Source organism: Podarcis filfolensis (genome assembly GCF_964270895.1).
Source record: "Podarcis filfolensis genome assembly, chromosome: 3".
Lineage (NCBI taxonomy): Eukaryota > Metazoa > Chordata > Lepidosauria > Squamata > Lacertidae > Podarcis > Podarcis filfolensis.
Window position 1 is genome coordinate 76,009,845 of NC_139606.1, and position 23,701 is coordinate 76,033,545.

Genomic DNA, 23,701 nt, shown 5'->3' on the forward strand with positions numbered 1-23,701 from the left:
ACTTAAAGAGGCCCAACCTCAACCTCCACGCAGAGTTTCCTGTCAGATTTGATGCATAGTTTGTATTGTTTGGGGCACAGAGTTATAGGATAGCAAAAGAGGTGATAAACATGGCCCTCACAATTCCACAAAAATTGTAAGGGGATTAATTTTGGGTGAGTATTGTAGGAATCCTGGTGGACCAAATGTTGCAAGCCACTGTGATGCAGCAGAAGCCCAATAAACATGCTTATATGACTGCCTTACTTGCACACCGAGGCTTTGTTCATGTATCCCACAACATACATTTTTACTTTCAAGCAATGTGAATACTTGTCCCCTACTCACAAAACATTTCCAATCATCTCTGGCTGCAGAGCTGTAGGTGCGGGGGCACTACCTGAGGTGTTTTGGTTTTTGTCCTTGTTGAAGCATCCACAGGGGCGCCATTGAGGCACCCAGCCTGTGTATGCATGGTGTGTCAAACTGAGTGTTTGACCTGGGTGAAATAAAACCTAGTTTTGCCCCTGCCTGGCTGTGAATCAACTCCTGGTCTTAGTTCCTGATAATTTCACTAATAGACCATAACCATTAAGAGCAGAAATGTTGTGCGTTCTTCCGGAGATAGTCAAACAACAACAGCAGAACCAGACACTGGTAGTTGTAAAGTCTTTAATTACAAAAAAAAAAAAAAAAATCGACATGTTTGTCTGTGTTTGTGTATGTGAAAGAGCATCGTAAGTGCTTTTGAGTCTCTTGGTTTCAGAAATAGGCATGAATTTCTGCCAACCAAATCAGGACTGCAAGGCTATGCAGTCCTTTTAGAAAAAGCAGCTTTGTTTGCAAATAAGGAGCACCATTGGCTTTGTGAAGGCTTTTCATGCATTGGCTATATTTGGTTTACGGCAATGTGCAGCCTGGCACTTTCATATACTATTTCATTATGACTGCATGCAGTGGGCCACCTTCTGGATTAATATGTTGCGGCACATAATTGTCAGCTGCATAACACTTCAAACAAACAGAAGAATGAGGCCTTCCTTTTGACTTTCCTTTTTTTTAAAAAAAAAAAGATTCCGCATACTAACGTTGGGGTATGCAGTTTTCTCTCCTATTACATATTCATTGCTTCAATTAAAAAAACAATCGTTTCTGATGCATTATGTATAAAATGCCAGTTATTTAGCATGCAATCATCTGTTTGGTTACAACAAGAGACAGATGTTGATGTGCTTTTTCACGGAGATGCATTCAGAGTTTCTGTTGCTTTCAGTCTTAGTTCCACGTATGTGTGTTCTTGCTCCCTCCTCAAATCTTTTCCAAGTTCCATCTGAAAAATATTAGCACTTCGGGGTAAGGAAAGTCAAGACAAGTTGTTGATGTTTTTTTCCAGATCGCACCTGAATTTTCATGAACTTGAGATGACGTCGCCCAGCGCTTTTGGATAGCACTAAATGCCAATCGTAGAACATCCTGCTTCTATATTGTAACATTTTTCACTGAAGAATTAAAAAAATAGATACTTTACATTTTGTGTTGTGTTTGTTTGCTTTTTGTTATACTTGGAATAACCTTAACATTTTGTCTGGGACGTGAAACTAGATGTGTTTTGATGTCATGTGAACAGAGCTTTAGCCCTTGGTGCAAGTGGATTCCTTACTGCTCTTCTGAAAGACTGTGTTGGGAACCTGTGTCTTCCAACGCCATGTCCTCTTGGCTGGCTCTCCTACATTCCAGCATGTGGCTCATGAGAAGAGCATGCGCAGCACCCAGATCTCTTCGCTGTCTGGATTCACTCGTCTCAGTTGCTTCATAATCCTCAGACGATTGCTTTTAAAACAGAAAAGGAGATTTTGTCAGGAGTGTCTTAAGTAACCTTTGAAATGGTGTTTTAGAACAATTGGCATGTACTCTTCTGCATGGGCGGTTTGAACATATTACACCGATCTTGGTCCAACTGCACTGGCTACCAATTAGTTTCCAGGCCCAATTCAAAGTGCTGGTTTTGACCTATAAAGCCTTAAACAGCTCAAGACTGCAATACCTCAAGGACCACCTCTTTTCATATGAACCTACCTGGACCCTGAGGTCAACTCCTGAGGCCCTCCTTCATGTGCCTTCTCCTTGAGAGGTCTGGAGGGTGACAACACTAGAACGGGGCCTTCTCTGCAGTGGCTCCCCGTCTGTGGAATGCTCTCGCCAGGGAAGTTTGCTGGCGCCTTCATGATACAGCTTTAGGTGTCAGGCAAAAATGTTCCTTTTTAACCAGGCCTTTGGTTGACCTCATCCTATACCCTTTTAAAATTTGGCTCCTTTTTGGGGGGGTATATTATTGGGTTATTGTTTTATTTTATATATTGTGATCTGTTTTGTGAACTGCCCTGAGACCTCCGGGTATAGGGCAGGATATAAATAAATAATAGGCACCAAGGATGTCTAGGTCTGTGTTTTCACCTTGGTCCCATCCCCCCAAATGCCTCTGTGTTGCATTGCTTTGTTAGCCACTCTGGGAGCTTTTCCAGCTAAAGAGTGGGATATAAATAATTGGAATAAATAAATAATTGTATAAAAAAGCTGCTCTTGGAGATGTCAGAGTCCATCCACAGGAGCACACAGAGGGTGGGAGGAAGAATGGAAAATCAGTTGCATCCGTGTGCACCCCTGGAAGCATCTCAGATATGCTCACATTTAGATCCTGGCCAAGATGTAAATTCTGGGCTGGGATTTTACCCCAGCCACAGCAGAGCAATCGTTGATGGAAGGCCTGTTGCATTACAGTATTTGATACGGCTTTTGCTGAGACAAAGCAGGGAAAGAGGCAGTGTTGGCAAGGATCCCTTAAATCACTAGCTTATTAAGTCCTAATACCATATTTAGCAAAGGGTTTTGGGTTGCTTCTGACTGGAAAAGCGGAGCGAGAATGTCACAGCGCCAGCCAGCTTGCCAAATTTACAGCACACTTGTAGTATTAGGATGCCAATCTATTCCTGAGGAAAGCATCCCGTGCCTTATTTGACATGACAGCTCTGAGACCTCCATTATCCTTTTATAATACTCCACTACTTTCTCTCCATCTGGTAATCTCAGATGATGTGATATTAATACAAGTAGTGTTCTGTTCCCAACAGAGAGGGAGTTGCTCAACTGCTCTTTATCAAAACCTTTATTGCTTTCACCCTCCACATGGCGAGGAGGAGGCTTGCGTGGACTAAGTGGGGCACTGGGGTGAACGAGTCAATAGAAAAATATACGCCAGCGGCATTTCTGGTAGCCTTTTCTTACCCGCGTGGTCTCTTGCATAGTGCGGCTTGCTGCTCTAGCAGACGGCCCCATTGCGATGTTAACGCTGCTGGACGACTGGGTGTCTGTGGTGTTTCCTCCGTCGGCAGCCGAGAGCCCGGAAATAACCAAAGCGCTCGAAAAGCTTCTCTTGCCAAATAAAAGGCTGAGCGTTGAACTGGTGGAAGAGGCCAGGCTAGAGCGAAGCATCGTGCCAGCTCTCTCCTGCACAGTGAGCTGGCCCAGGGTAGGAATGGCAGGAGTCTGGGAGAAGACGGAGGTTGCTGAATTGTGGAAGGACAGCTGGCTGCCAGAAAGCCCGTGGGCAATTTCATGAGCAGAAGTGGAAGTCTGGATGAATGGCTGGTGGCTGTCTACGATGGGACCAGAATGACTCGAACGAGGGGGCCTTTGGTTTAAGGCAGCATGTGTCTGAACAGACTGGCTCCTGAACTTTCTTCTGCCTGTGAGAGAGAGGGAGAGAAGAAAGGATTATTTTGGGAAATGACAGCTCCAGCAATAGCCTTCAAAATGTACCGCCTTGATCCAATTAGCGCACAGTAGGAAGTACCAAGGATAACAATTGAACGTTTTTTATCCTGAAAATCCCAAAGAGCTTTAGGGATACAGAAAATTAGAGTGCTACTGGCAATCTGGCCAACTAGTAGGTGACATCATCCAAACTATGCATCCATTCCAATGCAATTCCATGGCAAAACATCCAAGACTTTTACAGCAGTTCTTAACTGTGCTTTATTGAAAGTAAATCCCACGGATTGCAATGAGACTCGCTTCCAAGTCTCCAAGTATCTTTAGGATTCCAGCTTTGGCACAGGAACACAGTCTTATAAGCAATGGTCACAATCCAACACACAATCCCTTGGCTCTGATTCAGAGAAAGTTGACTCACTCTTAAGCCCTAATTTATTTCTCACTGATCTGAATGGGTTGGGACTTACCTCGGAAGAGGGCTTGTGCAAGCATAACTCTACCTTACAGATTTTAGATGTGATTGCCCATCTGCTGGCTTGCTCAGTGTCAAACATGGAATGAGATGAAATCAAGGGGAAAGTATTGGGAGCAGAGTAGAAGCAGTGAAGGGTCACCAAAAGCGGACAGAAAGCACCAGTGTAAACATTACTGATACAATGACTATATGCATAAGACCATGAAACAAGAGAAGGTTGAGCAGAATGATGCTGGACCTCTGAACAGAGAGGCCTGAGAATGTGGTGAATCTTTATTGTTGGTATCAGAAAGCAGTACTGAGTTGACCTATTTGAACCGCCCCCCCCTTGCTCGTCACATTAATTGTCCTTACGACTGTGGAGAAGCCAAGATTTCCCTTTGGAGTGCCTTGGCTGTACTCGCTGAATTGGGAAGAGGTTAACTGAGCAGCAGGAGTAATTTAATCGTGGAAGTAATATCTAGGTTTCCTTTCGCCTCTTCCATATGAGTTGTTTAGAAAATAAACAAACAAGTCCTGAATGCCCAGAACATCTGCTTGAGCAAATGTCTCTGTAACATTAACAGCAGGGATCTTACATGTGCCATTTGTGGCTTCCCCATGCTGCTTTTATACCTGTGTTTTGAAAGCAACACTGAACATTGGCTCTGTTATTCAAATAAATTAAAATGTTTGCCGCCCAAATCTTTTGATGTCACAGCCATTACTGTGGACTAGCAGATTTGCAAGACAGGGACAGGGAACCAACATGTTGCTGAACCACAATTCTGATTATCCCCCACCAGTGGCAGACTTTGGGCCCTCCAATTTCAGTGGTGCCCTGTGTAACGCTAAAATTCTCTTGTGCTCTGCTCTACAGCATTGCTGTGGCACCCTCTGCAGAGCAGCACCCGGTGCTGCCACACCAGTCGCACCACCCTAGAATTGCCTCTGCCCCCACTGTTAGCTGTGCTGACTGGGGCTGATGGGAACTGGAGTCTAACTGAATCTGGAGTGCAACATTTCCTTATCCCTGTTGCATGTAATAGTCATTAGGTTCCTAGGAACTCTTATGGGTCATCTTTAGCTTCTCTGCACAAGAACAGCAAGTTTTGCTCAGCAATCCTGCAAGAAATAAATTTTCAATCCTATGCACCTCTTGAAGCCCCCATCCTCTAGGTATATGTGCATAGGGGCTTGGAGGGACATTGAAAACCAGTCTAGTGCAGGAACACAAGTGCTGGACTTTAATGGGTGAGACTTGGGTTCACACTGACTCAGCCTTTAAGTTCAGGTAGGGGTGTGTGTGTGTGTGTGTGTGTCTGCTTAACCTATTTTACAGGGCTGTTGTGTGGGAATAAAAGTTGACAAACCTGACAGTTGCTGCTTGGAGCTTTTTGGAGGAAGGGAAGCAAACAAACCCAACAAAGCAACAGCTCCACAGATACCTTGTGCACAGCAAACTCAGGCTCTTAAGGACTGCTGCTGCTGCTGCTGCTGCCCAGGAGGACTGCCTGCTGAGGACCCAAAGAACCCTGTCTTGCCTCTTTCCACCTGGCTTGGAGCAGGGCTTGACAGGCTTCACAAGGACTGCAGCTGCTTTTAAATTGTTTTTAATTTTAATCTGTGTTGTTTTAAATGAGACCATCTTGGCTGTGAGCCCTGGAAGATCTGCACCCTGTCTTGCTGACCCTTTCCCACCTGGCCTGGGAGAGTGGAATGCTGACTGACTCCAGCTACAAAAGCTGAAGCCGTTGAAGAAATTATTGGGCTGGAGTATTGTTTATTGATATTATTGTTGCATCTTTAGTTTTAGATCTTATGATTTACGTGGAAATTGTTTCCGTTTGGTTGTGTACTTTTTGATGTTTTATTTATTGTTTATGACTTCTGTCATGTTTGTAATTATGTAAATCTTGTCATGTCATAAGCCGCCTTGAGCACAGTTTCAACTATGGAAAGGCGGTATACAAATAAAATGATGATGATGGTGAAACTCATAACAAAAGAGCACCGCTAACTCTTTGAGTCACCTGGAGTTGCTCTGACGATGCAGCGCAGACACAGCCGGTCCTTAACTGTGTGCCATGCAAAGGGTTTGTGTGAGATGCTCTCGTGATGCAGCTCTAATTCAGGACACTGAGATATACAATTGCATCAGAGTACCTGGATCAGCTTGCAATACCAGCACAAGGGCACCTGCCAAAGCATCCTGATTTAACATTACTAGTATAGCAACTCAAAGGTCTGGGCTGGAGCAAATGACTTCAGAGGCTCAGGTGCAATTGGAAATCTTCCCTGCTGTCATGAGAAGGAGTTCTTGGATAGTAAAAAGTAGCAGCAGTCAAAAGGAGAGACTGGTTCACATTGCAATATAATAATATGCAAGTAATGCAGGCCACTTGGTGATTCTGTGTTATTAAAATTAAAATATTCCAGTAATAGCAAAATCTATAAATCATTCACACTAACTGGAATTGAACCAATGGTCATGGTTATATGCTTAAGCCGAGAAAGAATCAACCCCCTTTAGGGCTTTCGACATGACTAGTAGCAAAACAAGCTACATGCTGTCATCGCAAATGTGAGGTCATCTCCTGGTAAATAAAAACCAATCCACTATTCTCTAGTGGAACAGGGAACTTAACCTCGTGGGATGCTGATGGAATGTAATGAACATATACTGTTAACGCTGTTCCTGTTTAATGAGTAGCCTAGCCACTTTGGGGGGGGGATGTAAATGTATATATATTACTCATAAAATTTATATACTAAGTGATTGTAAAAAAAACCCCTCAAAGCAGCTTACAAAAAATAATAAAACAGTAAAATTATCAGTAAAGACAAACTATTTAAAACAATTTTTTAAAAAAATCATTAAAATCAGCAATACAGAACTGGATGTGCATCTTGCTCACCTATTAGCAATGCACCAGTAAGCATTTCTACTTTTTCTGCTTAAAATAACAAACAGCCTATTTTCAGAGCTGGCATGACAGGTTGTGGTGGCCCCCGAGTCTAAGCCCTGTGGTTCCTATTAAAGAGGCGCAACGCTATTAATCATCTGGCACACCTTTGAACATGCATCCTCAGATAGCGCTGCAGTTTGGAAGAGAACTGGAGGGAATCTTCCACTTTAAACTGTAATTAGATGCAGGCCTTCACAGCAAACTTCTGCTGCAACAATACCCTTATTTTGAACATTTGCTTCTTCAAGCTCAGAGTCTGGATTAAATTCTGTTTCTGGGTCTGTTGATTATTTTAATGTTAATACCTTTATATAAAAAAATACAGCTAGGAAGTGAAACAAGGGAATCTGGTACCCTGATGTTCACAGTCAAGTGTGGCCAAACATCTGTTCACAATTTCAGCAGCTAAGCTGACCACTGTCCAGAAATATTGCATATTTGTCTTTTAATTAAATGGTTGCAGTGCTGTACAGTAGACCACCCATATTTGCACATAAATAACCAAATATCTGCAAACATCTAGAAAACAAAGGCTCCCCTATACACTTAAGACACTTTTTCGAGGCGTCTAACCCACTCCCATTGTGCCTGGTTCTACTCAGGTCATAAAAAAACAACTATAACCGAATTTTGCAGATGCCAATATAATTAAATATTAAATTAAGAAACATTTAAACCCACGTGGGCATCTCATGATTATTATATTGCAATTAAGCCTGCCTTCCCAATTATTCCAGCACTAGTTTACAAGAATAAACAGTCATATGTGTTCAGTTAGGCCAAGTTAGAAGACGCAGCAGCAATTCTAATCTTGCAGTTTTCATTTATGGGAAGATCATTTCCAGCCTTGCCTATTAATGGCAAGGACTTGAAGTTTCAGCAAGTAGCTGTAGAATCTATACCTAAATATAGCAAATGCAACTAACTTGAAGGTTCAACAAATCCAATATCTCCTACTGGACCATTTCATCCTTGCAAGGGCACATAAAGAGATATTCATAGAAAGTATCATAGAAACTTCTGCACCTATTTGTCTGATCTTTAGCCATCTTCAACTGCTCAGAAATGACTAGTACCCCAGCCAATGCCACCCAGTTTGGTCAAAAAGTTAGAGCCATTTGTTCATTTGCTTGCTGTCAGGGGACTGCCATCGGGATGGGAGAGGGACGCAGGGGGATACAGAGAGCCTCCGGTGATTCTGAGAAGCAGGTCCTCGTCTGGCGGTGGAGAAAGCCACACCTCCAGTGGAGCCGAGGGGGAGGTGGGTAGCCGGGTGAAGGGAGGGCTCGAAGATGCGACGGAGAGCCCAAGCGCCTCACCTAGCCCAGCCGGCCAGGAGGCAGCCATGCTGCTTCCATTGCCCTGCTTGTGCAGAGGGGTGAAACGTAAGGAGGGGAGGCGGAGATTTGGGGTGTCTAAGTTCTTATGCTGGGGGAGAAACCGGAAAGGGGCACTCCCAGAATCTGCAAGTGACTGAGACAGACATGAACTTTGGGGTTCTGCACTGTAAATAGTTTGCACCAATAAAACCTGTAAAAGACAGGTCAGAGCCCTCCCTGGTTACTCACGAGCAACCACCTCCACACCTGACACCTGTGTAAGTCAATAAGGAGATATAAAAGACTGCGGATTTTCCAAAGTGAGGTTCCGATTCGGATCCAGGGAGAAGCAGGTCATTCCTGAAAGCAGTCCAAGTTGAACTGGCCCACTTTCTGAAGCACCCAAGAGTGTCCTGAACCGAATCTTACCTTTGGTGCACTCCTGCTGATAGATATTGTAAAGCAAAAAGTAAAATAAATGAATAGTGTAAATACCTGAAAACTGAGCAACTTTTAAAGAAGGCTGCAGCTGGGGTGTGCTGTTCCTCGTATGCTGGGCACTGCTGCTCTGACTTGAATTATTAACTGGATTGCTGCTGGAAGATCCATTTCTACTCACTCCTTCCTCAAGGTTTCCTCCACTGTTGTGGCTTGGATGGCAGTCTTTCCGCATCCTGTTTAAAATACAAGGGAACAAAAGGGGACCCCAAAATTGTCAGGCGCATCCACAGCTGGCTATAAAAAAGGACTCATAGCAGTGAGGAGGGGGAAAGTCTTCCATTGTTCATGAAGGACACTTTGTCACAGTGAGCCTCCCTCAGTTAGCAGCTACCTGAATATAGGGTTACCTGAATTCAGCAGGCAACAATGACTCAAGACCAGAATCACTGAAGCAGAGGAACAGATGTAAAACAGGGCCCTTTCTGTGGTGGCAGCCCAGCAATGGAATGCCTTCCACAGATGACATTGGCCTTTGGGGCACCAGCTGAAGGCACTTTTTATTTCCCCACCCACATCTTTTTGTACGTTCTGTAGTTTGGCACTGTACTGCTGTCAACTTCTGTTTTCTGGTTGTTACTTTCAGTTTGTGAGTTTTATGTTGTGTAAGATTTTATGGTTTCATTAGCATTCAAACATTTATATGTGTGTACAACTTTTTTTACTTTTTCTGTTAACTTTAAAGGTAAAGGTAAAGGGACCCCTGACCATTAGGTCCAGTCATGACCAACTCTGGGGTTGCGGCGCTCATCTCGCTTTATTGGCCGAGGGAGCCGGCGTACAGCTTCCAGATCATGTGGCCAGCATGACTAAGCTGCTTCTGGTGAACCAGAGCAGCGCACGGAAACCTTCCCGCTGGAGCGGTACCTATTTATCTACTTTCACTTTGACGTGCTTTCGAACTGCTACGTTGGCAGGAACAGGGACCGAGCAATGGGAGCTCACCCCGTCGCGGGGGTTCAAACCGCTGACCTTCTGATCGGCAAGTCCTAGGCTCTGTGGTTTAACCCACAGTGCCACCCGTTTACTTGGTGGCAAATAAATACTATAAGGAGAGTAAACACAAGGCCCTGTGGATTGCATTGTGCTTTAATTCCTGAAAGGAAGAACTCCAGGAAAGCAGCAAATGCAACAAGGAGATGCTCTATTTTGTTTTAACAGAACAAGAAGTTCAGCACACAGAGCCTTCACACTTGTTTAAAGGGAGGGCAGGCTGGCCACTTAGCACACTTTCTCTTCTGACCCAACTCAGGTGTACACAAACCCTGGGCTGGAGTGAAGGACATTAAAGGGAAAAAGCTGTATGTCCCCCAAGCAATTTATCTATTTTGAGAGCCCTGCTCCCCCTACAAAAGAACACACACACAAACTCATTTCCAGATGTGACTGAACATCTGCTGCAGTGCCACCAGCTTACCTAAGCCACTTGTTTCTGAACCATCTTTTGATGTTGTCCAGGCTAATTGGTCCACCCCAAACATTCTTCAGTTGTCTGTGGGTCCCTATATAGGATGTGGTTAAAGGGGAAACATACATAGGGTACCCCAGAGGCTGGTCGCACGAGGAGTTAATCAGGTTTCTCAAAACCTGCTTGTTGTTCTGGATGCTGCCTCGTTCCGGGTTGCGGTTGCGTAAAAATATCAGTTCCTGTTGCTGTCCAGCCCAGAGCCCTCGGACACATTCCTTGTTAACCTAAAAAGCAAACATATGGATATGCCAACATGTTCCCCCAAACACCTTAAGCGCAAATCTTAAAGGAAAGCCTTATGCATTTGTTTTTCGATGGTATTTAACAACTTCAAGGCTCAACAGGATATATACAGGAACAAATAATATGTGTCGGTAATAATATGGTAATCCATTTGTTAACTACAGTACATATACTCATCCATCTTCACTGGGGAAAAGTAATAACTCTTTGTATATGGTAACATTTACTCATATAGTGAAGGGCAAGGGAAGGTAGACAAATCAACAGATTGTTTCTTGATGTCTGTAAAGCATTGGTGCAACAGAATGCAAGAAAAACTTCAACCGCATGCACTATCAGGAATGTGATAAATAAAATATTCAGGAAAAAGGAAATGATCACAGGCAGACTTTCAACAGTATGTTAATCATATATTGTTATTTGTGTGATGATACATTGTTAATTTTCTTTTTTAAAGCTGTGTTTTATCTTTTTCCCCCTGCATTGTTTCTTATTATAATAATAAAATAAAGAAGGAAAGAAACACAAGATACTTAGCTTTATATTGAAGCACAGGGAGTAATCTCCAGAGGTGCAGATCATGTGGATTTGTATCGCTACATGGTTAAATCTCTAGGTGGCCCTGCACTTAGTTGTATCTGAGCAGTCAGGACTTTCCTATGTATTTTCTTTTCTTTTTCTTTTTTTAAAGAGAGAATATGATTCTTGTCAACCTTCCTAATTGGTGTGTCCATGACAGGGGACATCTTTTTAGGCAATCATTATTCATTTATTTGTGTGTGTGAGACACATTATGAGCATAAGAGCAAAACAATGAAAATTATGCAGCTGTGGTACCTTGATCACTTTGAAGCTTAAGTAGCTTTTGTGGAGCATAATAATTTTGTATTCGTCTGTCCCTTCTTCCACCACATGCCTCAAAGTGAGAAGCTCCTCTTTGTTTGAGAGAACAGCACTACGCCAGGCAGGATCACCTTCATGGCAGATTACCACTTTTTCTTCAAATGACTGAATTGCCTCATAAAGGATGGCAGGATCCTCATACTCATCCGGACAGGTAAACTGGTCCTTTTATTAAATGAAAAGGCATTGCTATGATCAAAAAGTTCTGTGAAGAAGATGGAGGTTGTTGGCAGCAGCGTATGCAATATTGCTCCCCATGAGATTTGCCAGAAAACTGTTTACTTCAGCTCAGAAAAGACTTCATTGGAGATTAACATGATTAGAGGAAAGGGAGTTCAGAGCAGCTACTATCACCTCCACCACACAGAAAAAAGCAGAAACCACACCCACTGAAGTCTCCTGAGGATTTAAATGGATCTGAAAAGTTTCGCTTGAAAACTTTGGAAGGAAATCTGATTAGTTTATGGGCTGAAAATCTACTCTGAGTCAGACTCAAACTGTGGCAAACAAATAGGCAGTAATCCAAGTCTACCTTGAACTCAATTCACACTCTAAAATGAACTGGCTTTAATAACACATTCTCACCATTTCACTATACAAGTAAAGTGATGGCTGAATAAGTAACTGGTGAGTTTGCATGCAGGCAGAAGGCTCAAGAAGTACAGGAGAAATCATTTTAGTTCTACAGAAAAAATGTTTAAGAAAACCACAACTGCACTGTTGTGTTTTATTGATCCATTTGAGAGAATTGTGGGCCTCCTTTTTACAGCTACCATATATTGTAATCATTATAAAAACAATATTTAGAAATATAAACCGTATTATTGGTAATAGTGCTAGAGAAAAGCATAAAGCGAGGAAAACTTGCCTGATGAAGTTTCAATGACATTCTGATTGCAGGAGCAACAACCTTGTGTAACAGATCCATATCTGCAAACACCCATTCATCTCTTGATGTGATCCGAAAGTCTCCTTTGAACAAGGCATGGAGTCCATGGAGGAAGGACTCTAAACTGTGGAAGAATGTCATTAGTTAATCTTTTTCACCCAACAACACTGTCATTAGAGGACCAGCTTCCGTGGCCAGGGCTTATCTTTTTCCTGGCCCAGTTAGTTCACCACCTAGGGCATTTCCTGCACAAGGATAGCCAGGCCACAGTTTTGCATGCTGTGGTAACTTCCTAATTCTACTACTGCAATGTCCTCTCTGTAGGGCTGCCCTTGAAGGTGGTCCAAAAAACTGCAGCTAGTGTCATATACTGTCACTAGATTGCTGACTGGTAGTGGTGGCTGGTGCCCATTGGAACTGGTAGAGTATAGGGCAAGGAGACCAATATTAAGTGAAGTCAGAACCACTGCTAATTCTCATCTTGTCCCATTCTTCCTCTTCCCTGCTGAGTTCTATAATAGCAGATGTAGACTAAGGAAGTAGAAGCTGACAGCTGGTACCACCCCCAGGTAGTACCACCCCCGGGACTGGATGTAAGAAGGCAGGAGGGCAAGTGGTGGCTGGCTGAGGGCAGAATGAGACTGGTGGGGCGGTGCTGTGCTCCTTTTGTCCAAGCGGACCAGTCTCCACTGGCACCCATATTTCAGGATTTGCACCGATGTTACCAGGCTCAATCTAAGGTTCTTATGTTGACATATGAAGTCCTGAATGCCTGGGACCTATATATGTGAGAAAATGCCAACCTTCTGGGGACCTGATAGCAGCAGAGGAGACCCTTCCCTTCACAAATGGCTGCCTTGTATTCAAACCATAGAGTTAGAAGGGGCCACAAGTGCCACTGAGTCCAACCCCCCTGAAATGCAGGAATTGTTTGCCCAATGTGGGGCTCGAGCCCCCCAACCCTGAGATTAAGAGTCTCACTCTCTACCAGCTGAGCTACATCTCTGGCTTTAGTGCCGACGCCTTGCCGATCTACCCCCAACATTGCCTGCTCTCGCTGGCCATTCTCCCAAGTTTCTGTCCCGTTCTCCACTCCCTGATCTGTATAATTGCAAATGCCAGAGACTGAAGCTGGGACCTTCCCTATGCAAAGTGCGAGCTCTTCCGCTGAGCTACAATCCCCCTCAGACTCAAAGAACAGATGTTTGCATGAGTTTATTATTCTTAAAAAAAGTAAAAACTACTTATGCAGTTGCCTTGAAGCATGTTTTCCAGGAAACTAGGTTATGCTTTTCAGGAAACCAGAATTAGACCTTGGAGCATTGGTTTCAACCCCACAGGATGTTGCTTCGTCTACCTGACATGGTTTTACCATTTTTACAAGAGCGTATTTTTGATTGCGTCCTTGGAGAGGATGTTAGAAGTTCTTTTTTATATATATTACCATTCCTCTTTCTTTCTTTTTTTAAAAAAATTAAATTTAAATAAAATGTGAACTGCCTACATAGCAGAGCATTTTTAATTATATTCAGGAGTAGAAAAAAATGTGTATAGACCAAAAGCAGAAGTGCTGTATTGAAACCGAGGTTTGACTGGGCACTTTCTTAAACTCTCTGTTCTTCTTACAGAGCTTCAAAACAATGCTGCTATTTTTTGTTTCTGCTAGCATACTATTAAAACTGACAAACAGCAGCAGGAGGAAAGCTTATTGAAAGACTGCACTATTTCAGCACTGACCATGAATGGAAAAGCTCACATATATTGGGCACAGGCAAAGCTTTTGAGTGTCAAATGCACATAAGCACATAGTAACAAAGAGAGTGTTCACACAACTCTAATGTTCGTGGAAGTCAGGAAGGGCCATAGTTCAGGGGCAAAACATTTGCTTTGCCTGCAGGTCCCTGACAGAAACCAGCCAGTCAGAGCAGACAATACTAACCTAGAGGGACCAATCGTCTGACTTAGTATAAGCCTGCTTCCTGTTTTCCTATGCAAGTCACATGACAGCACTGTGCATACCCTGTAAGCGCCCCAATTTTCCAGGAACAGTCCCAGAATTATGAAAGCCATCCGGGCTTCTGATTTGAACATGGAATGTTTCTATTTTCTCCACCAGTGCTGCCACCTCTGAGCTTGGGGAGGAGGATGAGCCGGCAATTGCTCTGAGTGGTGGTGGAAACATGGGCATCCAAAGACCCTTAAAATATTATGCCCATCTGCAGATGTACTAGGACCAGAAGAAAATGTACTACTGATCGCAGAGAAGGCAACAGCTTATTTGCTGGGTTTTTATAAAGTGGGATTTGGATTTATTACCAAGGAACGTGCATTTTAATATTATCTCACTAATAACATTAACAGCTATGGTAACAGTGGCACAAGACATCGGCTGCAACAATAGAGCTCTGGGTGAGAGCTTTTATTGGACCCACATTCACAATTACCGGGAATAATTCAGCTTATTATAGAAATGCATGGAGGGCTCAGTCTGCCTAAATGCAAACAGCCAGTTCAGCAACTTGAACTTCTTAAAAGCAAAGTAGATGCACATTAGGAGCAAAATAGTAGGAGACAATTACACAGCTCCATTATTTTAAATATTTTATATGTCTTTCAGTGCCATATGATGAGATCAGGTTATGAAAGCAGAGATGAAATAAAATATGCAAATTTTATGACTGTACCAAAGCTGTTACTCGAAACTGTCTAAATTTCTCTTTTCGATGTATGGCAGATCTATTAGTTCAAATCTATTGCATTTCCTCAGTTTAACATGCATTCTTGGGAAGACTTTAATAAGGTTATATTGAAATTTTCCTAGCTTTCTTAATCTCAAAACCTCCCTCAGGGCCCTTCTTCTTCTTCTGGCCTGTTGGCCAATTTATTTTATTTTATTTAATGGGTTTTTAATCTTCTTCTCAGGATATTTATCCTCACAAGGTGCTTTACAACATAATCATGTAACTTTCACAATACACTAAAAATCCAAATGATTAAAGTACAATAAAATAAAAATAACATTAAAAATAGCAGTAGCAAACAAAACCATTATAAAACCCCAGCACTAAAAATTAACTAAATACAGACTGGAATAAAATAAAAGGTGAACAAAAAAGAGGCCATATACATTTCCCTGCAGAGGGCTATTTCACAGATATGGAGCTGCCACCACAGGAAAGCACCTGTCCCTTATACTAACTAACCTGAAAGCTCTTACCTCTGGACCAGAGTTCAGGTGGTCCTTCAGATAGCCTGGTCCCAAACTGTTTAAGTTTAATGCCTTAAATTGGGCCTGGGGAAAACAGGCAGCCAATGTAATTGGCAAAGAGTAAATGTAATATGGGGACGCGGGTGGCGCTGTGGGTTAAACCACAGAGCCTAGGGCTTGCCGATCAGAAGGTTGGCGGTTCGAATCCCCGTGACGGGGTGAGCTCCTGTTGTTCGGTCCTGGCTCCTGCCCACCTAGCAGTTCAAAAGCACGTCAAAGTGCAAGTAGATAAATAGGTACCGCTCCAACGGCGTTTCCGTGCACTGCTCTGGTTCGCCAGAAGCGGCTCAGTCATGGTGGCCACATGACCCGGAAGCTGTACGCCAACTCCCTCGGCCTATAGAGCAAGATGAGTGCCGCAACCCCAGAGTCGGTCACGACTGGACCTAATGGTCAGGGGTCCCTTTACCTTCACCTAGATGTAATATGAGCGAACCACCGAGCCCCACAAGCGTTCTAGACACTGCATTCTGCACCAATTTAAGTTGGGGTCTCCAATGTGATGCCCATGGGGCAACGGTGCTGAGAAAGACTCTGAGCTTAGCCCACCCCCCGCTGACTGCCCCCTTTATCATAAAGTGGTGAGGGTGCTACCTTTCCCTTTTTAAAGAGCTTAATAGAGCTGAAGTAGGAAGAGCAGAACTCCTTCCCACTTCCTTTTTGGGTTCCTCAGATTGGCATCTGAGCAACTGAACAGAAAGAGGAGCAACAGAGAGGTAAGATGGAAAGGGGCAATCTAGGAAAGTAGGAGAAGGAAATGAAACGGTCAATGGGAAGAAAACGGGGTGACAAATGAGTAAAAAAAAAAAAGAGAGAATAGGACACAGAAATTGGATCCAGTAAAACAGATCCTCTTGAAAACATGTGTTTTTTCATTGGTCGTCCCCCCCATTACCATTGATCACAACTGCCTGCATTAATTGAGCCATAAAAATAATGGATCTAGACATCTGAAGGCAGCCTTGTTTAGGGACACTTTTAATGTTTGATGGATTACTGTATTTTATTTTTTGTTGGAAGCCGCCCAGAGTGGCTGGGGAAGCCTAGCCAGATGGGCGGGGTATAAATAATAAATAAATAAATCATCATCATCATCATCATAATATAGCTGGGTCATATAAGAGGCTGTCTAGCTAGAAGGATATGCATCCTTTCTATAGCTATGCTGTGCTTCTTAATTAGCAACTGTACTGCATAATTTGAAAGATAATGTTTGGCTTCTCCTGACGTTCACAGTGACAGGTAACAGAAATGTTATTTACATACATTGCATGAGAATATTTACCTTCATGGTTTACCATTAAAATCTTCCCATTAATTGATTAAAGGTAATTCATGTGTAAATGGATGCAAATTGCCAGCGTACATATATAATGTAAACTTCACTTTGTATGTAGTAGCATACAGCTCAGCGTTGCTCTCTAAATATGCATTTTGCCTTGTAAACAGTAATGGCTTTTAAATGAATGTAGCATCAACATGAAACAAGCTACATAAAAGGCCCGGTCTTACTTGTTGTCTGCTAAATCCTACATAACTTTACTGTGCATAATAACACCATTCTCTTCTTGGCATACGGCCTAGCAGTGAGTCATGGGTTTATAGACAGCTCTGATGCCAATGTGATAAGGTACAGATGAGACCCTCCACCTTGTGCAGTTCCCAGCTCCCATCCACACACATGTGAAGCATAGGCATGGCAGAGTCATCAAAATGGCATTATTGTATTGGCTGCATCCACATCTCCTGAGAAACCATGGCTTATTGCAGGGATGGGGAACCTCTGGCCCATAGGCTAAATTTGGCCTGCCAAGCCTCCCTATTTGGCTCAGAAGGCCATGTGGGGAAGGCACGACCACCTAGTGCCATGCATGTAGGGCAGGGCTACAAAGGAATACTTGGCAGCTTAGATTGGGCTTTAATTAATGTGCATGAGCACAAATAAGCCCTAGTCAACCTTTGACTCATCATGTGCTCCCCCTCCTCTTCCCCAACAGCCAAGAGGGAAAATTCAGCTGCATTTCCTCTCATGTCACATCCACAGTTACCCCAAATTTAAAGCACACGAATTCTCCTGAAGAATTCAGCTTCAGGGAAAGTGTGGTGGTTCTGAATATCATTGCACTGTGCAGGTCATGTTCCATTGCACCCCAGATCATGTCAAGGAAATGTGTGAACTAACCCATGGCAGCCAAGAGGTTCTGCTACTTCAACATGTTGGTTGAAGAGAGGTTTAAATTAAAGGATCCTGTCCCCCTCGTGCAGAAACATTAAACATTAAAAGGGAGGTGTATAAAATGCCCGCCACTTTTCTCTCTTTTATAGTGGATGGAAACTTGGGTGTTTCAAATGCACACTAGATCAGTTGGTGAGTCCAAAGTATGACTTAACCAGTTATCTATTTTTCATTAAAAAATGCCACCACCATATTGCGAACCATGTCTTCTTGGAACAACAGAAGTGAGGGATGGTCTCAACTGCACAACAGGGGGAAATCTTTTAGTGCTACACACTTATTATTAGGGGAAAAGCTCCATTGAGCACTGTGGGATGTACTTTTCAGGTCAACATGCAATATTTACACTGTAAATCACCAAAGCAAAAAGTACACAATCTTCTTCCAATTCTGCCAATTCATCTGGCTATTTTGGTTTCATTGGTGAAATTAACTCTCAAGATAATCATTAAGTTTTGTATTTCATTAGGGACAACTAAGTAACAAATGCTGCCATTTGTAACTGTAACCATTTTTTTTTACAAATGATTTTACACCTATCTCTCGTGTTTTTCCTTTCTTCCACTACCCTGCAGAATTTAATGGCAAATGAAAAACCAGCAAACTATTACATCCATAATTTCCATGGCATTGGTATAAAATTACCTGATGGCCATATTGTGCGATGCTGTTCCTAGTGCTCTCCTACCCAAAATGCACAGGGCAAAGGAAAGAGTTACCAGAGGAGAATCTTCATCACACTCTATTGGCTGAAAAAGAGTTACAAGTTTTCAGTTAATCCCAAAGGGGGGGGGGGAACATTGCCAGTGCAACAACCCATTGTGCTTTGATGCAAATATGCACAAAAAGTACCACTGTTGTCTTTGTGACTAAAGTCCTTTAATTTCATAACATATCAGTGTAAGGTGCACTAGATCAGTTCCACAGCAGGTCATACCCAGTAGCTAACAAGATACATACGCTCTCTCTATTCCCAACACTTTCTGCTTTCTCAAGTGTTACCATCATGTTTCTCCTCCATTTTGCTCCCCAGTTCTTACAACCAATTCAGTGAAGGAGCTCTTTGGAGTCAGCTCAAGAGCCTCTTATCTCACTGGAAAACGAGTACCATGTTTACCACAACGTATTGCTGATGGCTTGCACTCCAATAAACTTCCTTGTTTTGATTTGGAACATCTGTTCCTAACAAGAATTCAAGTAAAGGCGAGAACCCGTCCCACCCCCATTAAATCAGCAGCGCTAGACCGAAATGTACCTCCATTCTTTTTGCAGCACAGAACTGAATCCAGTCCAAGTAAACACTGCAGAAACTTGCCCTGGTGATTCCTTGAAGGCAAGGGATATAGTCATCGTCAATGTTAATATTGAACATTGCAAGGTCCCGTTCTATGTAATGCCACTTGGAGAAAGGCTGCAGTGTTTTTTGGAACGACTCATCTCTTAGCCAATGTAGGATTTTGGGGGAGCTTGCAGTAAAGTATATAATGCTCTGTAAAAAAAAAGAAAAAGGAAAGAAGATGATGTTGCTTGTTTTAATAACACAAGAAGCCAGAAGTTATTTAAATACTACAAAGGTGAGAGGCAAGCCATCTAAGGAGAACAAAGTGATATTCTCTAATATCTTATTGCAGTTATGTGACCCCTTCAGTCTTACATGCCCCTGGGACTTTGATGAATCGCAAACAATGGGGATGATGAGACTGTATTTCAAGTGTGCACAATAAATGAATGGAAAGAGCAACAGTAAAATTAGGAGGTAAAGAGGCCACAATAGAGCAAGCACAATTACTCTACCTATTTAAAATTCATGGGTGCCACACTCTCAGTTGCATATTCAAATTAGCAAGTAAATGTGGAAAATAGGCCCTACTTAGTGCACAGAAACAAGACAGAGTGATGGATACAAACCAAGGACAGGTTTTTTTTGTTCAGAGCCTGATAAGCACAGAGCCTTTTAAGAAGAGCCATAAAAATGGAACTCAAAACACACACACACACACACACACAAAGACAGCAGCAGACTTATTCTTTTAAGATATTTTTTTAAGGAATAAATTGAAAAGCGAATGTGTAGGCACTGGGGGAATAAATAACCGGCAGTAACCAGGCAGGAAATTATTTCAAATATATGCAGAAAGGCTATAGGAACTGACCCACTTTATTAGAGGAGAGCAGAAATTCTTTTTATGTGGAGAAATAGTCTCCTCCACCTCCCCCCCCCCGGCTGTCAATTGAATGGCAAGTTGGACAAAAAGAGAGAGAATCAATTCAAAAAGCCAACTGCTAGCATTGTTTAAAAGATAAATGTGAAATCTTCAAGCATATGATAATGTAAAATTAAATATTTTGAAACTAGATGCTAATTCTGCTATTCCAGCATGTTTACATAGCAGCATGCTTTCCTCAAAAGAAATTCCTGATTTCTAGTATTAGGTCTTTAACCTCTAATTCTCCTTCTCTTTTGATTCAATGTATTCCAGCCTCCTTGATTAATTTTAAATACAGCTTGTGCATAAACATGTTCCTACACTTCAGAATGATAAAAGCAGAATAGTGAAAACTTTCCATTTGTCTTAGATTGTACAGATGTCTAATCCTTAACTCCAGTATCCGTCATGTACCCTACATCAGGTTCCCAGGGTCATCCTGCGGAGGGCTCAGATTCAGATGATGCACAAGTCATCCCATCTTGGAGGGAGGGAGCCCTCAGATGACCCTTCTGCAGCATCCCAGCCTGAAGACCTGGCTCTCCCTGCATCCTCATAGTCTGAGGATGATTATTGCACTGTAGTGTAAGCTATGGGCCCTTTAACAGTTTTAGACAGCTCTCTCAATAGGCTAGAGCCTTGGCAGCCTTGGGGTGACTCTGGTCCTTTTGCTGAGACAACACCTTGCAAAGCTCAGCCAGCACCAGTGTTATTTATTAAAAACATTTGTACTCCCCCCCCATCCCCGCATAACAAAAAGTACTCTGTGTGGCATATTAAGACCAGAATGAGACATGTTATAATCTTTGTTGATCTCTGGATTAGGTTAAAGCTAAAATAGCCAAGGTATTGCACAGGACCTGGTCCTGGGTTTGTATGCACCAGTGCCTTGCATGTAAAAACTGGAGTATTACTCAGGAATGCACGTGTAAAGGCATTTAATATGATTTGGGGAGGAGTGGTGGTGCAGAAATGGCTACTTCCTATTCTTCATTTATTTATTTAATTTATATCCCACCCTTCCTCCCAAAGGAACCCAGTAAACACATCTGTAATAAAAATGCAATTAAAATAAAATTCAAAACATTTAAAAACTGTTCAAATATCTAAAAACAATTAAACACCACAAAACTTTTTAAAACACATTTAAAGACAGATGCAACCAAATCATGTGTTTGAATAGGCCAGCTGAAAAAGAAAAGTTTTCAGTAGGCATCTTAAAAGGGTACAGTGATGGCAGTTGCCTAATGTCAGTTATTGAGTGAATCGTGCATATTATATTCAGACCACATGCTATTACTTACATTTAGTGTCTGGTATCTGCTATTCTCAGACCTCCGTCCTTAAGATCATAAGAACTGCTCTGCTGGATCAGATCAAATACCTAGTCCAGCATCCTGTTCCCCACATTGGCCAATGCCCCAGTGCGCATAGGATATTACTGTAAACATCCCTCATTTTAGTCTCAGCCTCCCATTTACTAAATTCAATATTCATCAAGCACAGAGAAAGAAGCAATGCATTCTCTGGCAGTCATTGCAACAAGGGTGATTTATCTCAAGGATTTATTTTATGAAATAAAGAAACGCATCTCCAACACAGCTGGATGCTCATCTTTGTTAGTCAATATCACCAACTGATCAAAATAGTCAATAAATTCCATCCACTCTCTCCATGGTTAAGAGGAAAGGAACACAAGCACTTTTCTTAAAGATGATGACTGAAAGCTAAAATGTGATGACCTAATTTGCAATTATTACTTTTGCTAAATCTGTGACTAGTTGCCTGATCCTATTGAAAATGGCTGTTGTAGATGCCTGTCAGCATCCCGTTCATCAATAGCTTAATGTGATAGCCTGGCATTTGCTGTGTTTGCTGCCCATTGCCCGACATTTGACCTTGATGCAAGTGTTGGCAAGGCAGGTCAGTGACAATGCCTGGTCATCATTGTGTGGGTGCTGTTTTAGTGAAAGCCCTTTGCATTCACTAGATACAGTTTTGGGGGGGGGGAAATAACCATGTTTTGTTTTCATCACAGTGTTGCACCTGTATGGGAGCCAGGGGATGGGTCTGTTGATTAGACCAGTTCATGGAGGGTACAGCTATCAACGGCTGTGTTCTGCCTCCACATCAGAGGCAGTGCACCTGTGAATACTGGTTTGCTGGAATCACATGCGGGGAGAGTGCTTTTGCCTTCAGGACTGCTTGTGGACTTCCCCCAGATATCTGGTTGGCCCCTGTCAGAACAGAATTATGGACTAGATGGGCCTTTGGTCTGATCTAGCAGGGTTGTACTTACGTTTTTTTATATTCTGAGGTTGTTGTGTTGGTTTGTTTTTTGGTTATACAGGTTGTAGCACAGTCAGGGCCGGCCCAAGACATTTTGCCACTTGAGGCAAACTACAAAATGGCACTCCCCCCCTACGCCATCTCCCCGTGAAGATCTATGTCAGGAACAAGAGGGGTGGGGTGGATAAAGTTCTACACTGGGACCTGCTGCCCCTGTGGATTCTGCCACCTGAGGAAATGGCCTTACTTTGCCTCATGGGTGGGCCGGCCCTGAGCACAGTGTTGTGATTCATGCAGGGGCCAATGCACCCAAAACTTATTTGCTTCTGGTTCACACAAGGGTTTGGGCTGCCAGATTACAGACCATTCTTCCCAGAGGTACTGACAGACACCGCTTTTACCTTGATGTAATATCTGATGAGTATTCTTCGCAGATCAAACACTTGGAGCATTGTGGCAGCATTGTTGTCAATAATGCTATAGCCTTCCAGGATATACTGAGTCCGTGTTATCTCCCAGGTCAGCCACCGAAGGTTAAAAGCTGCGTTGCATGACAGCAAGTGAGGCAGGCGTCCAGGTTTGCAGCAGCAGCAGCCTTCGTTGTCCTCATCTCCTTCTGTTATAGCCTCCACCTCCCTTTGTTGGCAATATGTCCCTTGGAGTGTAGTAATAATTGAAAAGCAGAAGGACACAATGGCAGTTACTGGTGAGATCAATGCGAATGAAACTGTTTGTGGCTAATACTTGGTGCTCCTTCAAATACTTAATAAATGGCAAGTGGGAAGGGGAGGGGGGTGGAGGGGAGAGCTCCAGCATGGAATAAAATGTGCCAATTAATCTGTGCTCGAGAGAGAGCAGTGAGGTACAGACTGTTGATTTCACCTTATAAAGTAAAATATGCTGAATTCTATGCTTTAGGCAGCCTGGCATAAATTATATGGAGCCTAATTATATCTAAATGCTTTACATTAAATGTAGAATGATAGGGATTTAGAAGTGCATGCCAGAGTCTTTGCTTTCGGAAGGAATATCTAAATGATAAACCCAGAGTGCTTTTACAGACCTGTTATACCCAGGTGGGACATGTTCAGCAACAGGACCCCCCCCCAAAAAAAAGTAATAGTGCTTTGCCTATAAAAGTCAAGATTTGTTATAAATAACATGCTAACTGTAGACTTCCCTCTACCTAAGTAATCAATGGAATTCAA

The 23,701-nt window shown here is 42.7% G+C and overlaps 1 protein-coding gene across 1 annotated transcript in view; it reads right to left on the reverse strand.

Moving 5' to 3' along the window:
• Nucleotides 1-634: 634 nt before the first annotated feature.
• The window catches only part of PCNX2 (pecanex 2), a 108,851-nt gene continuing 85,784 nt past the window's right edge, over nt 635-23,701 (reverse strand). The window contains exons 27-35 of the mRNA XM_083605958.1: nt 22,895-23,148; nt 19,253-19,486; nt 18,643-18,746; nt 12,473-12,617; nt 11,539-11,769; nt 10,408-10,682; nt 8,988-9,166; nt 3,262-3,722; nt 635-1,809 (exon numbers count right to left, since the gene is read on the reverse strand). Coding sequence (XP_083462084.1) covers nt 1,636-1,809; nt 3,262-3,722; nt 8,988-9,166; nt 10,408-10,682; nt 11,539-11,769; nt 12,473-12,617; nt 18,643-18,746; nt 19,253-19,486; nt 22,895-23,148 — 2,057 coding nt within the window. The 3' untranslated portion in view covers nt 635-1,635. The remainder of the gene's footprint in view (nt 1,810-3,261; nt 3,723-8,987; nt 9,167-10,407; nt 10,683-11,538; nt 11,770-12,472; nt 12,618-18,642; nt 18,747-19,252; nt 19,487-22,894; nt 23,149-23,701) is intronic.